Source organism: Aquila chrysaetos, chromosome 6, assembly GCF_900496995.4.
Source record: "Aquila chrysaetos chrysaetos chromosome 6, bAquChr1.4, whole genome shotgun sequence".
Lineage (NCBI taxonomy): Eukaryota > Metazoa > Chordata > Aves > Accipitriformes > Accipitridae > Aquila > Aquila chrysaetos.
The window spans coordinates 41,493,844-41,509,775 of NC_044009.1; the positions used below are offsets into that span (position 1 = coordinate 41,493,844).

At 42.3% G+C, this 15,932-nt stretch overlaps 1 protein-coding gene across 1 annotated transcript in view; it reads right to left on the reverse strand.

Annotated features, from left to right (window-relative positions):
* Positions 1 to 681: 681 nt before the first annotated feature.
* The window catches only part of ADCY5 (adenylate cyclase 5), a 222,045-nt gene continuing 206,794 nt past the window's right edge, over positions 682 to 15,932 (reverse strand). Inside the window, exons 15-21 of the mRNA XM_030016802.1 lie at positions 13,884 to 14,059; positions 9,869 to 9,895; positions 8,878 to 9,010; positions 6,229 to 6,492; positions 5,698 to 5,902; positions 4,745 to 4,869; positions 682 to 3,264 (exon numbers count right to left, since the gene is read on the reverse strand). Coding sequence (XP_029872662.1) covers positions 3,136 to 3,264; positions 4,745 to 4,869; positions 5,698 to 5,902; positions 6,229 to 6,492; positions 8,878 to 9,010; positions 9,869 to 9,895; positions 13,884 to 14,059 — 1,059 coding nt within the window. The 3' untranslated portion in view covers positions 682 to 3,135. The remainder of the gene's footprint in view (positions 3,265 to 4,744; positions 4,870 to 5,697; positions 5,903 to 6,228; positions 6,493 to 8,877; positions 9,011 to 9,868; positions 9,896 to 13,883; positions 14,060 to 15,932) is intronic.

Consider the following 15,932-nt stretch of genomic DNA (forward strand, 5'->3'; position numbering starts at 1 on the left):
AAGTACTTCGTGTTTTTTTCTTAATGCAGCTATGTTCTCAGTACACTTACTTACAAGATCCCTCCTAACAAATAACAGATTGTAAGTAATTCAGTTTTTTGTTGCCATGTAATGTCTCCTGAACTAAAAGTCAGTTTAAAGCTGGAGCTTTTTGTTTCTCAGTTATACTCAGGCTTCCGTTAATTGGTGTAGTTAGGTGCAGCATTTACTTTTACCTATAAAGACTGAAAATGTTGCACTGGCCAGCCCTGCTGCCTCCTTCCAGGTGTCCTTGAGAGGACAAGTACCGAGGTACCTGGGGAATTCTTTGGCAAAGGTGATGTACTTTTTAAAATACGCAGATTTATTTTTAAATAGGACAGAAAAAAAAATTTTTTTTAAGCTATTCAGTTATACCAATATATTTAACCATAGTGCCACAATGAGACTTTGTCAGCTATCCTGAGACCAACGTTCGAAGGCAAGTGGGTGCACAAGAGGGACCCAGGGGATGTTCGTTGTGCAAGCAGGGCCCTGAGGCTCTGTAGCTGGGTACTGCGTAGCGCCAGTGTGGTCCAAACGGCTCTCCATCCATTGCTAGTCAAGAATGGGATGTTTCTGTGTGCAAAATCAGTTATCTCCTACACAACTTATGCCTGATCTCTTCACTAGCCAGATGCAGCTAAAATAAAACAGAGACACTTTACCAGTGAAACAGTGTTTAATATAGTTAAATTACTTAAATAGATTTCAATTTCCATGGGAAATCATAACTGTATCCATTTTTGCAAGATCCAGAGTAAAGAGTGTGTGAATACCCCTTGAAATGATCATGACACACTGTCAACAATCACAGCTAGAGATACTGGGGACTTGAAATTTCATTGACAACACAACTTCATAAGATGAATCAAAAGTTAAGAAGACTGCAGACTTTCGTAAAGCAGAAAGCAAACCTAAAACCGAGTGTATGGCATGAAGGTAATGAAACTCAGTGAGGGAGTAAAAGGGATGGAAGGTGGAGGTGGGGGAGAAAGGCATAACAGCGTGATGCAACTGAAGTATTTTGCAAACCTGAAAAAGATGTAAAGGAGCAAAAGTATAGTACAAGGGCAGACTTGGCAGTTTTACAGAAGTCAATATACTATACTTTTCAGAGATGTTTCCTAGTGGAAGGGAGAAGGAAAGAGGCAATGCCATTTAAGCTCACATTTAAATGGCTTAATGCTCAGGTTATGCTTAGCAATACAGCAAAGTAATTAAGACAGGCCCATGGATTTTCACTTATTCTTGTTGTAGAGTAGGAAAAAAATAAATCACCACCACCATAGTGCAATCATTAAGCTGTTAGTACTACAATAATTCTGCCCTGAGAAGAGTGGAAAAGAACTTTATTAAATGTCAAAAGATTGGAGTCATTTTTAGTGCTAGCCAAATTCAATATCAAAACTCTCCCCTCATAGAATATAAAAAATATAGCTTTTTTTTTAAAACTCTTTCTTTTTAATAAAATATCAAGGGATTTTTCTTTAATAGTTAAAAAAGGTACATAAATGAGAACAGTGAACTATTCATAAAACCCCCACTAGTGATAAAGATGTCCAACACAATATCAATGGCACTGTATTTTAAGGTCGACCACCTCATATACTCACTTGCCATCATAACTTTTTTGAAGATTACCTAATTCCTGAAAATTGAAAATCTGTGACTCAGTTTAAATAAGTGCCTACTACAGGAAAGTCAACTTGATGCTGCAGTACATAGTTCCTTGTAATGTCAAATGGCAGTTACAATATCAGACAACTCTCATATCAGCAGGATTCTATTAAGACCATCTATGAAAAATGACTTTGAAACAAAAAGTTCAAATGAGCTTTTTTTTTTTCTCATAAGAGCTCCTGTTACAGTAAGTTAGAAGATTTGCTCAGGGCTCTTTCTGACATGTTCGACTGATACCGTCTCAGTAGCTAAAACTCAAAGGTCCTGTTTCCATTTGTTAAGATGCCACCCTCCGCTTGAATGCTGCATGGAACAACTGTGTGACTACCACGTTTTGTTTTTTCCTCTTCTTTGGGGTTGTAGATTTTTCTGGATTTTCATTTTAAAATGCATCTGATTCAGCCTGGAAACTCACCTGTTTGTTGTTGGTTGATTGTATAGTGATAATCTGAAAACTGCCAAGTCTGTGTTGAGAGTATTATGCAGAAAAAAATTACACAAAAGTCTACAGGTTATATACACCTCCTACCACACCTTGGTGTGGACAGCCTGCCTTCTAATTATATATAATTTACAAAATATAGAATTTGGTATATCTGTTAGATCTCCATGTTTTCAATATTACAAAATAAAAAATACAAAAGAACCCACAACAAATTTCAGGGGAGTTCCCCCCCACAAAGTGTCTCTTGTTTACATCTAGTCTTAACCATGTAAACTGATATATACCAAAGAAGAGCACAGAAGACTTTTTAATAAATATGGTTGTAGAGCCATCTTCCTTTATCTTGATCCTCCCCTTCATCAGATGTGCCAGCCCCACTCAGAAGAGCAGTCATTTAGCCATGTAGAAGAAGGGAAAAGAGGGGGCCAGGGCTATAATGTCCTTTCACACGAAAACATTACCGATGCCCTTCTAAAAGGCCTTTTTGTGTGCTGCAACAGTGGGTGTCAATTTTGAAAGCCCATTCAAAACAGCTAATAAAAGCACAGTGGTACACTTCAAATAGCTGGCAGTATGGGATGGAAACATTATGGGAGTGCAAATCCATTCCAAAATAATGCTTTGTAGTGAATCATACATTCCTTCAACCAAGTAAATGTTGTGTTGCGTCAATAAATACTTAAATAGCTTCTTACATCATCCTGTGGTAGCAGCCTTTTTTAAAAATTTCAGATTCATGTCTTATCTGTGAACTCTGTAGTACACATCTTTGGTCGACTTAGCACTCAGCCAGGAACAACTCCAAGGTGGTTTCTTTTGATTGCCTTTCATGATGGGTGGCCAAAGAGTTTGCTGACACCAGCTCTAGAGTCTCGGTGTGAAATTTCAACTGCGCTGCGTTTTCAGCTTCGCTACCAAAAAGTGATTCTTCTCCGATTCACAATCTTGTGTAATGCAAATTCCATCTTTGAGTGACGCTGTAATCGGTGCTAACTAATTGGAGGCCCTTCATTTAGAAAGTAGGTGGTCATTTCTCCTTTGCCTTTGACCTTAATGACCCCTCGATATTCCAGCTGATAGTTGTTAGCTGCTAAAACCTGGTACATGTCTGTGGTTACCTGCAGAATAAATGAAAGTTAGCAGCTGCTTGTCATGCCTTCCACACAGTCTCTTCATTTGCTTTTGGCATCATCCATGGACAAAACTAAAGTAGGAGCAACAATTTTTTTTCTAAGTCAGTCAGTTGACTTTTGCATATCGATCACTAACTAAAAGCTTGGCACAAGTTGCAGAACAAGCACAACCTTTAGAACTGAGAAACTACAGAAGTCGCACATGGTACACAAGTGGGGGAAGACCACATTTTTCAAGGCGGTTACAGGATAAAAAGAAACAAATGAGTCACATTTTTAAAAACGCACCTGGCAGTTCAGTCTACTCAGATGCATTCATTATATCACTGGAGTGGTAGTAGGAAAACATGTTAAGCATGTTTAAAAAGTCCTCAAAAATGACTTCGAAATTACGTAGTGGATGTACAACTTAGGAGTCATTCAGGGGTTTGTTTTTATGAAGGAGAAGGTAGTGGGCAATGAGAAAGACTGAATAAATGGAATAATCTAGCCAGCATCCAAATTCTCTCTGCAGATGCCATTCAAAAATAATCACTTGTGCTGCAGAAGTTTAAAGACCAGATTTCCTGAGATATTTATTTATTACAATGTATTTTCTCACCCTTCCTCAGGTGGCTTTGAATATTTGCATTTCTGGCTTCCTATTGCTATAGCATTGCTGTGCTGATTTGCTTAACTAGGATGAAGATTGCATGGGCCATCTCATAGGAAGGTTTAAAGGGTGTTGGATAAATATTGATCCAGTTAACTGACAGCTTAATTGGAAAGAAACAGCATGGCTTCCCCTCTTGGGTTTTACATCAGTTACTCTTAACTATTTTTATATCCCTTCAGTACTTTCCCAAGGAATGTTAATCTGTTACTGTGGACATTGGCTCAGCAAAAGTAGGACAGTGGAATTGAATTACTGGAAAGGTCAGTGTCTGAAGGCCAAGGAGATGTTTGATTACAAGACAGTTTCCATTAACCCCTTACACTGTCCTCTTTCTCTAGTTATATATCCCCATCCCACTGATGCCTGGATCCACGCTAGCCTCACAACACATACGGCATCGTGAACAAAGTGAGTTAGTTACAGAAATACGTATCTGAATCAAGCCCTTGGAAAATAAACAACCTACAGTTGTACATAGCCGAACAGCAAAGCCGGCAGCACGAGTGAGTAAGCATCACGGCAGGACTGTGCTCACAGTGCCAGTGAGGCACTCGGGGAAGGAAACTCAGCTCAACACTTCCACCCAGAACTAAACTGCAAGTTTTTGACCAAAGTTTGCAAAGTTGGTCAAGATTAAAAGGCAAAGCTTGATGGTACCACTAGCATTCCCCAGCTGGCTTTTCTTTCAGTACTGTGTAAGTAAATGTATGGCAAAAAGGAATAAAATGAAACCAAAATTCCAATTCTAATTAAGTTTGAAAACCTGTATGTGACACAGTGGCAATGTAAGTTGTCCAGTGAATTCCTTACCTGAATCCTGTCAGGCACACCTGTACTGTCCATTCGGCTGGCTACATTCACCGTGTTGCCCCATATGTCATACTGGGGTTTGCGTGCTCCTATCACCCCAGCTACAACCGGACCAATATTGAGGCCTGGAACGAGAGGAGAAATCCCACAATGCTCAGATCCATCACATGGGAACCACATGAAGCTTGAGGCACGTTATTTTCCAGCCAATAAAAAACATTCTGAGGTTCATTGGTTCTAGCTGTGGTTTACCCTGACAGGTAAAGCTATGGCCAAACTGTGGGGAAAGAAACTTTTAAAGGAAAGTTGGCTCCTTTGATCCATTTTGCCTGTCAGACTGGCAGCATGGGCTGGATCTGCTCAATCCAGAGCTACCTTCCAGTACCACATAATAGGATAAGGTTTATTTGCCATCCGGCTGCCAAGCAAACAGCTCACTTACTTACTTACTTACTTGGAAGTCAGCACACAGCTGCTGCGATGCTGAGCGCCTGCGAGGCAGCAGCCCAGCAGCCTTCCGGAACAAATATCACACTTCATCTTCACATTTCTTCTCCTTCTCCTTTTCTGTCTCTTTTTAGTCCCTGACTTTAAAGACAATTTCATGTCCAAGAATGGCAGAGCCGGGACCACAGGGGGTGTGGGCAGGGAGCACATCACAGGCAAAATGAGCTGAAGCTCAACCACCATGTGAGACCATGCTGTGGTAAGAGCTTCTCTGTGCCAAGGTCAGTTGCCCAACTACTCCTAATTCTCCATGGAGCTTCAGTAATAATGCTGTTACCCTAACAAAACTGCTCCAGTGTTTCAGAGAGGCCAAAGTGGTCACCAGGCACAAGACAATTAACGTCATTGTGCAGCTAAGGTAACATCTATGGTTTTTACTCTCCATAAAATCCCCAGCTCAGAATGACCACTACCTACACTTAATCCTGTAAACACAGTGACATTACCTATTTTCATCTGGAAGTTGTTGAATGAATGTTCATTAATGTATTTCATTTGGTCCATTAACCTCATGGCAAAATCAGCCAGAGCTTTGATATGTGTCTTCCCTTCCTTGTCATAAGTGGAATCGTTGAGGCCTGATGCAGCCATGTATGTACTGCCGATGGTCTTGATCTTCTCCAGCTGCCGAAATTGGTCTTCACTTATTATCTGTTTCACAAGAGCAAAAGAAACGAATAAACCTTGACAAACACATACGTGCTGGTAATGTCCTTGCCACATGTCCTCCCTTGGTACAAGCACTACAAAGTAGTGGACAGAGCCTCCATGACTCAAAGTATAGGAAGAAAGGGGATTAGATATTCGGAGGAGCAACAAGGGAATAGAAGGGATTTTAATGTGAAGAAAAAAAAAGAATGAAAAAGACTTCTATGGCACAAGGATTCAATAAGCCACCTTCCTTCAGGAGCTGAACAAAGCCTAACTAAACTTACTGATTTGGTTCATTCTGTCTACTCAGATTTTCTGCGACTTACTTCATCAAAATCGGCAATGATCTCGTTGAGCAGTCTCAGACACTCCACCCCTTCATTGTTGGCCTCCAGCTCCACGTAAAACTCTGAGAAGTTGCTTATGGAGGCGAACATGACAGCCACACACTCACAGGACTGGTAGTACAGTTCATCATTTCGCCGCTCCTGAGCCAAGAAATGGGCTGCCACATCCTTTGGTAAAATGTTGTGGAGGAGGCGTCTGTTATAGGCCTGCAGCTCCTCCATTTCTTCTTTCTCTTCAGTGGCCTAGTTTAGGAGGGAGAGACAGTGATGTGCTTAGTGTTTTGGTAACTGCTCTGAGGAGGGGAAAAAAAAGCTGAAAATGAACTTGTAGGCAGGACAGAAACAGAAGAAAGGGGGGAAACTGCAAAGGAGGGCAGAACCAGAGAGATGCAGAAACTTGTGGTGTGCGGTGGAAGATGGTCTATCTCTTTGTGTGCACATGTGTATGTAAAAGCAGGCACAGAATAACACCAAAAGCCAATGTCGTTATATTTCTGGGCCCTGAATTGGGTAACCTGTACAAGGTCTGTTCCTTTCGGGGAACTCCACAGCCATCCACAAAAACACACATCTGGCTTTCCCAGTCAAGCACAGCAGGTTTCAGGAGGACAAAGCCAGCTCATCATTGCTAAAGTCTGACTGCAGGAGTGGCATTGAATTATAATCCTCTCCCTGCATCCCTCAAATGCTCACATAGCTAAATAAAAGGATTCTCCTTTTCCACAAAGTTTGCTGAGGTGCGATGATAGTTGTGAAGTAGTTACCATGGAGTCCATGAAACAGGCCAGTTTGACACTCTGGAGACGACTTTTCACCAGTCTGTAAAGCCCATGTCTCCTATGGTAGTGGGGGTATGTCCGGGCAAAGGGAAACATGAGGAGAATGGGTTGTCTTGTTTCTGTGCTAATGGGTGTGGATTTGGCTTTAATGTTCAGATGGAACCAGAGCTTCAGGAAGGACATACCTAGGATGTACCTAGGCCTAGGTGACTAAAATAAAACAAGCATTTAGAGTTCACTAGATTAATCAGACTTCAGAAACAGATTTGATTTCTCTTTGCAGACTTGCACAGTACCAGCATTACCTCAATTCATTGCTTCTGGTTTGTAGGTAAAGGTACAGAGGTCTGTGTACTGACCACCTCTCTCTCCCCCATTACATGATGGCAGCAGTACTTTCCCCCCTTTTTTTACTTTTTGCCATTTTGAATATTTCTGAGCAAAGGAAAGAACAGGGTCAGGCAAGCACTGGGGAAGGCACAGCTGAGACAGGGGTCGCACTGAGCGGTTCGGCTCACGGGAGCCCCGAAGAGCTGTCCTGTGTACAACACCCTCCGCTTCAGCAGAGGCACCCGGCAAAATGTACAGCCTTTTGAAATGGGTCTTCTTCAAATCTTTTTTTCCAATTACTTTTGTCATTGCTGGAGCGCTGGAGCTAAAAAAAGGAAAGACTTTCCTGGCACACTTGGGCCTTGGCGTGGATGAACACAGCTCTGCCATTCTCTCCAGCCTTCACTTTGTGAGGGGAGAATGGATAACCTCCCCATGTCCCTTAAGTACATGCTGGTAAAGGCACAAGCGATACTTGCAAAGTATTTATAACTTTGCTCGTGGATGGTGGTTTCTGAAACAGGACATTTGAAACTGGAAATGAAGTTAAACAAGGAAAGACCCTTTAGAAGGTGGTATGTCTGGATAGAACAAGGAAAACACTTGGCTCTGCCTGGGGAAGCAAATGCTTTGGCCAGTTGAGCCCAGACCTGGAACAGGCAAGTTGGCTCATCCCTTCCATTGTTTTCCCATTTATAAATGAGGATAACAATGTTTATCTGCTTTCCAAGGAGCTTTAATTAATTGGTGCTTCTTCAGTGCCTCCTACTCAAACCACTGAGACGACCTATTATTAGAATGATGTCTTGCCATCCAGAAGGTAAAAAAATCTATACAAAACCTGCAGTACTGCTGTCCTCCAGCTGAGTCCTGGGCAGAGCCGAGACCTGTCCTGCTTGCTTGAGAATCACATACGGTACCCCAACATCACTCGTGGGCACAAGTAGTGAAAACATTAAAACTGAACCCAGGGACAGGAGCACAGTGTGGCATTATCAGTAGTGTGTTGGTTATCCAGTACTGCTGCCTAGGGGCTAATGAAGGCTGGATATCAAGCCAGTTCCCACTGCTTAGCAAGAAAGTGAATGAAAATGCAAATGTGAATCTTTCACACCCCTGAACACAGCAAACTAAAGCTCACTGAACTCTGGGAAACAATCCAGCAGTGAATATGAGCTTATTGTATTTACAAATTGTGTTATATTACAGGTTCCTGAAACAGTGACAGGCTCAGTTGTCCAAATTCATTAACCTCAGATCTATAAACCTTTACTGCAGGGACCATCCAAAGTGCATTTACAAGGAAACAAGGGGTTAAAGTAAATAACCAGGATGAGAAGCACTGAGTATGCAAAGTACCAAAGAAGAGCCAAGCATTGCTAGTATGCCCAGTTATGTGCCAGATTCAGATTAAATGCAAAGGCACTTTATAACACTCCTTGATAGTGAATAGCTCAGTAGTTTGATATTAATGCCAATGACTATGTGTATCCCTCCAACACAGCAAACACCCGCTAACCTGGAGTTTCCAGAGGAAATCAAGCCTTGCAGTGGATTCCACTTGCTGGGCATGCAAGTACAGCGCCAGGACAAAGACGGTAATGATGACAGGGGTCACAATCTTCAGTGCGACTCGTGTCATTGCTGGAGAGCTACAGCCAACGAAAGAGCAGAATTTCCCAGTTAGTCTCAGCGTGGAGGAACACAGCTTAGCCACGCTCTGCAGTTCCCCCTTTAAGGCTAATCAATCTCTGAAGAAAAGGCTTTTTTTCTTTCCCCTCAAAGCACGTGTTGCTAAAGGGGCAAACAATGTCTGCAAAAAGCTGAGGACTTTGGCTCATAGGTGCTGGTTTGCAAAGCAGGACTTCTTTGAAATTGGAAATTTAATCCAACTTCTTGAAAGGGGTTAACATCAATATAAAAGCCATTTTTTACAGAATGGCCATACATGCTCAGCCACTATTATGCTTGGGAAAACCGAAAAGCTGACAGCTCTTCAGACTGTATTCATTCTGTCTCCTGCACTGGCTTCCTCGGCCTCTTAAGTATGGAACTGTTCTGCACTTACTGCTTCTCTAATTAGTCACTTCTTAATGACCTTTGTTTTGCAACTATTCTATAAGCTGAAAAGAGCACTAAGACACCTTCCCATCCCTTCTGACAAGCAAGCAAATAAAAACTGTTAAATCTGAATTCCAGAGTTATACAGTATGAAACTATTATTTTGATAAAACCTTTGACTTGTAATTACAAGTAAGCTCTATGAGATGCTCTATAAAGCAAGTTGACATGAGTCCCACAGGAAAGAGGATGCTCTGAGTAGCTATACATACCGAAGGGCAATACCCAGGCCACTTAGGGCATCTGCACTGTGTTGCACCAGCTCACAGCAATGCATAGTCAAATACCAGACACTGCTGGTGAGTCAACGTGCTGATAATTGCACTTTGTGAACAGAAAATGCCTACCAACAAAAACCCATAAAAATATTTCATGCCAAAGTGACTCACCACGGTGACGTTGCATTTGCAGACATGCTGAAAAAAACCACAAACACAAGGTTAGTAGAGTGTTTGGCTCCCTCCAGCACTCATCCTTCTGTACATCATTCAACAACACCTCTGCAATGTGGCACCTCTAACACAGTGTGGGGCTATAGCCCTTTTAAAGCAGAACACTACAACATGATGCCGGGGAGGTGGGGAGGAGAAAAAAAGGTCGTCTGAGCTACACTCAAAAATCCAGAATGATGGTGCAACGTGGTTAAAATATCTAAGAAGCATTAAGAGTCGGTGAATCATTTGGGATTTTAATGTCAGTATGGAATGCTCAGCAAATGCTTGTGCATTGTCCCTACTTCATTAGGTCAGACTGGAAAATTTGATCTAAAGAAGGAAGCTTTGAGCTAATATCTTGTAAGGGATAGCTCCTCTCTTCCCCATTTATTGTAGCATAGAGATGAGTTTAATTCCTTTAACTGTAGCACTACGCCCTTCCTCTGCAAGTTGCTCATCTCCAGTGTTGTGCCTAGCTATGGGTACCGCACACGAGTGCACTAAAGAAAACCCTTTGAGGATTGCTATTACTATTCACAATACTGCGAAGTACTTGTATGAAGCAGAACCGCTGGAGGAGATGGAAGGTGTGCTTTTCTTACAGTGAAAGGATGGAAAGGATCTTTCTGGTAGGTAGTAGCTGTCTGAGTTCCTGACTGATTGATTGCTTAATGCTGCTGGGTTTCTTCTCAAGTGTGGGTGAAGTATTTTAGGTGGCTGAGAACCATGTATATGGATCTTTTAAAACACTATTTAAATGGAAAGAGAGTTCAGTGGTAAAATTACTGTAGTGTCATTGATGCAATTACAGCTTTGCAGGCTACTGACACGATACATCTTTAGCCTGAGAATCTCACAGCTGTCTTGAGAGCATCAGGCCACAGCTTTCTGGCGCTGGAGGGAACCTCTCGCTACACAATCAGAGATACAAATCATCAAAATTGAAATAGCTGAGGGAGCCTAACTGGGCATGAAAATTAAAAACTAAAAGCATAGTAACTCTCTAACTTTGTTTGTTCCGGGACATTTTCTGCAGCTCTGAGCATGGAATTTCTTCTGACATGGATTCTGCAACCCACCATTGTCTTGCACACGATCTATTGCACGGCCTCTTGGCCAGCTCCAGCGCTGAATATGTGTGCCTGGACCTGGACCCAGTTTGGGAACCCTGGGGACAGTGACTCCCACACTAAAGGCTGGATCTAGTTGGAGTCGGAGACACTTCCCACATGCAGCATGATTCCCCTACTCCCCTAAATCACTACCTGGCCAAGGATGACTGACTGCCCCCCCATTATCACTCTGTCTTATGATGGAAGTGTGGCAGATCTGACCCTCTGTACTGGGGCTGTGGCTCACTGTGGGTGTTACGCTTGCTCTAAAATGTTCAGCAGAGACTATGAAATGCAGCAAACCCAGTATTTATAATAACACTTTGGATAAGTGAAAATGCCCAGTGGGAGCAATAATGGTGTTACATTGGTAGGTTGCTCCCCCATGGGACAGACATTTCCAGTAGCAGATGGCTCTTTAATTACTGGAAGGTAACACATAGAGAAGCTTGCTAAATACACTGCTGCTCAAGTTAAGTGCACATTTTTAGCAGGAAAGGTCGTTGATTTTGGGGACAGCTCCCATAGGACAGGAGCATCTCCCTTCTCACAGCCACGATGCCAAGGACCGACAGCCCTCTAAATCACAAACCATAGCTCGAACAGAAGTGATGGGCTTGATGAACAAATCACTGGGCAAAGCTCTACTAGCTTTACTACTGGTTCCACTATGCAAGAACTCAACTTAGAAGATCACATTGGTCCATCACATCTTTAAAACTGATGCGTTAGTTTTATCTATTTTCTGCATAGGGAAAAGTTACTATGATAGTAGCTCCGTGCATCCAGTTATACTTCATATGTCACCACGCTGGTGTGCCGCTGCAGTCAAGTCTAGCAACTCCCAACGTGCAATAATCAGCCTTTCAGTTGCTTGCATGCTGGGTTGGTTGGTACACGGAAGTGTGAAGTGACATCTGTATCACTTCTAATTAGTCAGAGTACCCTAATGGCTGCAGAGCAGACAGTAATTATGTAGCTACAACGGGCACCCAATTAAAGTAGTATGAGGTCATGTTGGATTTTTTTTAATATCAGCTGGACAATAAGGTACCTCTCTGAACTATGTGCTACATGCTGAGCTCCTATTTCCCACAACACACAAATGGACTGCCAGACATTGGGACAATAAATAGCTGTCCATGGAGCTCTCCAGACAAAACAAATATCATTTAGTGAGAGATAATACAGCATCACAGAAAGCTATTTCTGGGAAAACATGCTAACCTTCTCCACTTTATTACTGACATTTTGATTGTGAAGTGACGTAAATTATACTCCTAACTGCTGTAATTTCGCTTAGTGCTTGACTTACAAGAATGAAATGATATTTGGGATATAAAATGCTTTTATTTCTCTAATTGTGTTAGAAAATGCTAAATAGCTTCTGCTCTTGGAATACGTAACATCTGCAAAAAATGGAAGGAAACCTCATTCTCCCCATACCTCCACAGAAAGCTCCATGGGGTTTCCTACATGATTTCTTTCACTTGAGTTAACAAAATAATTTAAGTGATTACTGCCAATGGCAGTAAAAGCCATACCTCTATTAATTATTACTGGGCACACAGGAATGCTAAAATCATGGAATATTTATGTGAAGGACAGAAGTAACCAGCTGCATCCAGCTTGAAGGGGTTAATGACTGTCAAGAAATTTGAGTAACTACACAAGCTATTTCATAACATACAAGATAGCACTGGGAAGGACCCTGGGAATCTTCTCAACCACCCTCCTGTCCAAGAGAGGAGCAACCACAGCTATCATCCTTGACAAATGTTTCACCTAAATTGGTGCTTTCTAGATCTCTGATTGTTCTTTGCTGCTCTGGACTCTCCATTATTGTGAACTGCCTTCTTGCCCCAAAGTGGAAAACATATTCCAGATTAGGCCTTCCCACTCCCGAGTAGAGCAATGGTCTACTTCTCATGTCTTACAGGCAACTCTCCTTATTATACATACTAGCATCACGTTCACCTTTAGACAACACCATGATTTTATGGACTCACAATTCAAGTACAATTGCTGCCTACAAGGGCAAATCATCAAAACAAGTAGTTGACACAACAACGCAACTCCCAGTGAGAAATTACACTTGTGGAGGAGGGTGGGTTTGCGGATGTGCCAAATTTCCCTACTTGGTGTGACCTTCAGGAGAGGGGTAACCACGTCAATCGAAGAAGGTTGCCACCATGATTAATGTGTGACCTGGTGATGACAAACTACCTTTTGTAAGTAAAAGGGCAACTGTCTACTCCCACTTAGCCCACGCCGTTCTGCTGGGAATTGTCCTGAGACCAGCTGTGATACTGGCTTTTCAAATGCGGACATGTGTCCAACAGCAACTGTCAGGAGATCACTAGCCAAACATCAAACACCACCATTCCACCATCCCAACCTGGATTTGATATACCAGATGCCCGAACATCTCAGTGGTTCATTATCACATCCCTGAGCCAGCTCAAGTTTGTTGAAGGTTTTTTTTTTTCTTTTTTGAGAAAATATATTTCTATATAGGGAGTGTCATACCAGAAGAAGTGAGAATGACTAACTACAGCTCCCCATTTCTGGAAGAAAAAGAAATACAGATTCACTCTGATTCCAGTTATATTTTGTTATTAATAGATAGTTCATTAGTCAAGTTCTACATTAAAAACATCTTAAAGGGAACTGTGTTCTCCTACTCTTCAGAGGTGGAGAGCATTGACAAAGCCTTTAGTTTACAGCCATGCCTTCTCTGGCATCATGTGCTTCCCTTGCTTGCACCACAGCCTCGGCGCTCCCATCCACCTAATGCCACACTGAAGTCACTGGGTGAAAGAAATTAGGTCAAGATTTCAGAAGTGAAAGGCACTTACTAGGTGTTAGCTGTAACCAGGAGATCTGCATTGTCAAAAAGGTTGACCCCTGGCACTTCCACAATGAGAACATATATAAATTCAATGATTAACATAAGGATCAGTTTTCCAATACAGCTGATCTGAAGGAACACAGAGCAGGCCAGGAGACTCAATAAGACACTGTAGGTAAAGTACTGTATAAAGACAAAAAAGGTGAAAAAAAAACAGAATAGAGATGAACGTCAGCTGCATAAATCAAAACTGAAAACAAAGGAAACTAAACAGAGGGATAGAAAGGGATTGGGAGTTATGCAGTTGAGCTGACCAAACATGTAAACCTGGGGCTGCCTGTGGGATACTCCCACGTTACAAGAGATTTAAGTGTTAAAACTGAACCGATGGAGAGGAAAACTCTTGCATTCTTCATCAGGCGTTATTTGCTTTATACTCAAGAGGCATAAGGCTCACAGCTGTATACCCAAGGTTGTGATGTAGGTTTGCCCTGGACATGGTTACCGAATTAGCTGAAAGCATCATCCAGTTATGCTGGAATATTTCGTGCTTTAAGGTCAAAATCTGGACTTGAATTTGCATATTTGCACAATACGCAGGACCAAGGGTATTAGCAATTCACACCACCAGGACAGATACCCACTTGAGGCTAGTTGGAAAGCATTGCCCCTGCTGATGTGACGCACTGAATCCATCGGCAAGATACAGGCTGGACAAACTTCTACCGATGCCCAACACCATGACGATTTTTTTCTGCCAGCGGTTGCAGAAGTGTGCGCATGTGTGGTAGTGGAGCCCTCTGCCACACCTGGGTGGTGGGGCAGCAACTTCTGCCAATCTGAGAGCTGAATGTTAAGCATGCCAGTCCTTTCAAGTGCGACTGCAGACTGCAGGTGCCATTTAGGGCTCCTGGGAAAGCTAGCATGGATGTAAACCAAAGAGGGGCACATTATCCAGCTCATCACCTTCCTGCTATCAAATCTGTGAGGATTTAAGGTTCCACTCTCTCCAGACAGGCCTATTTCTGGCAAAAAAACTGTATCAGATGCCTGAAGAAATCCATCCTTTCAGTTAAAAGCAAGCCCTAGTTGAAGTAGAAATACGCTTATGTTCTGAGCTCGTTTATTAATAGTTCAACACTGATATATTAAATTAGAGAAAATAACATGTACAGCTTGTAACATGACTCTTCAGTTTCTAGAAAATGGGTATATGTTCCCTGTGGCTGAGGGGTAGGATCCCACCATCTCCTGAAAGCACACTGGGAGCAACAGACAACACCTGTACCGGATCCAACATCTGCCCTGCAGAGCGCAGCGGAGTGACTCCTCGCTGCTTAGCCCACTGACCCGCAGGACCTGGCTCAATGCTGCCACAGCATCCTCAGCATGCAAATGGTTGTTCCTCATTGCTTAAAATCCCTCTGTCCTGAATCAGCACTCCTGACAACCTGATGATGGACACACACTGTTTCTGATTCTCCACTGTGCCAGATTTTGTTACTGGGTCTTTCAGCGGACATACTAAGAGCCTTTGCAGGGTTGAAAGTTACAGTAATGGTGGTCTCAGAAACCTCACTGAATCAGAGAGGCACCATATTCCTGTTAGGTTAAACAGAAATAGGTTCAATGGGATACCAGGGCTTTCAGTAGCACCGTGGACAACTGGATGATAACAGATCAGCCATAAATCTGTCAGGTCCCCATAAACCCACATGACCTTGACATAAATTCTGCCCCCACCTTAGACAGATTTTTTTCCTTTTCAATTTCCAGTAGACAACACATGTAATGGCCATGACCTAAAACCTCAGAGAAAGGTCTTGAACAGCTATGCAAAAAGATGATTTTTTTGGCAAAGTATTCTACCAGTGTGTAAAACCTATTTGTTTTTTTTTTTTGTTATTAGAAGCAATTTTTTTTTTTTTAAAACAAGTTGTTCTGAAGAGGTAGGGTTTGCATTTACAAATTGAAGCAGACCACTATCAGGGCTGCTAGCCTGCCTGAGGCCAGAACCTACTACTAGTGAAAGAATATATAAGCAAGTTTTTCATCA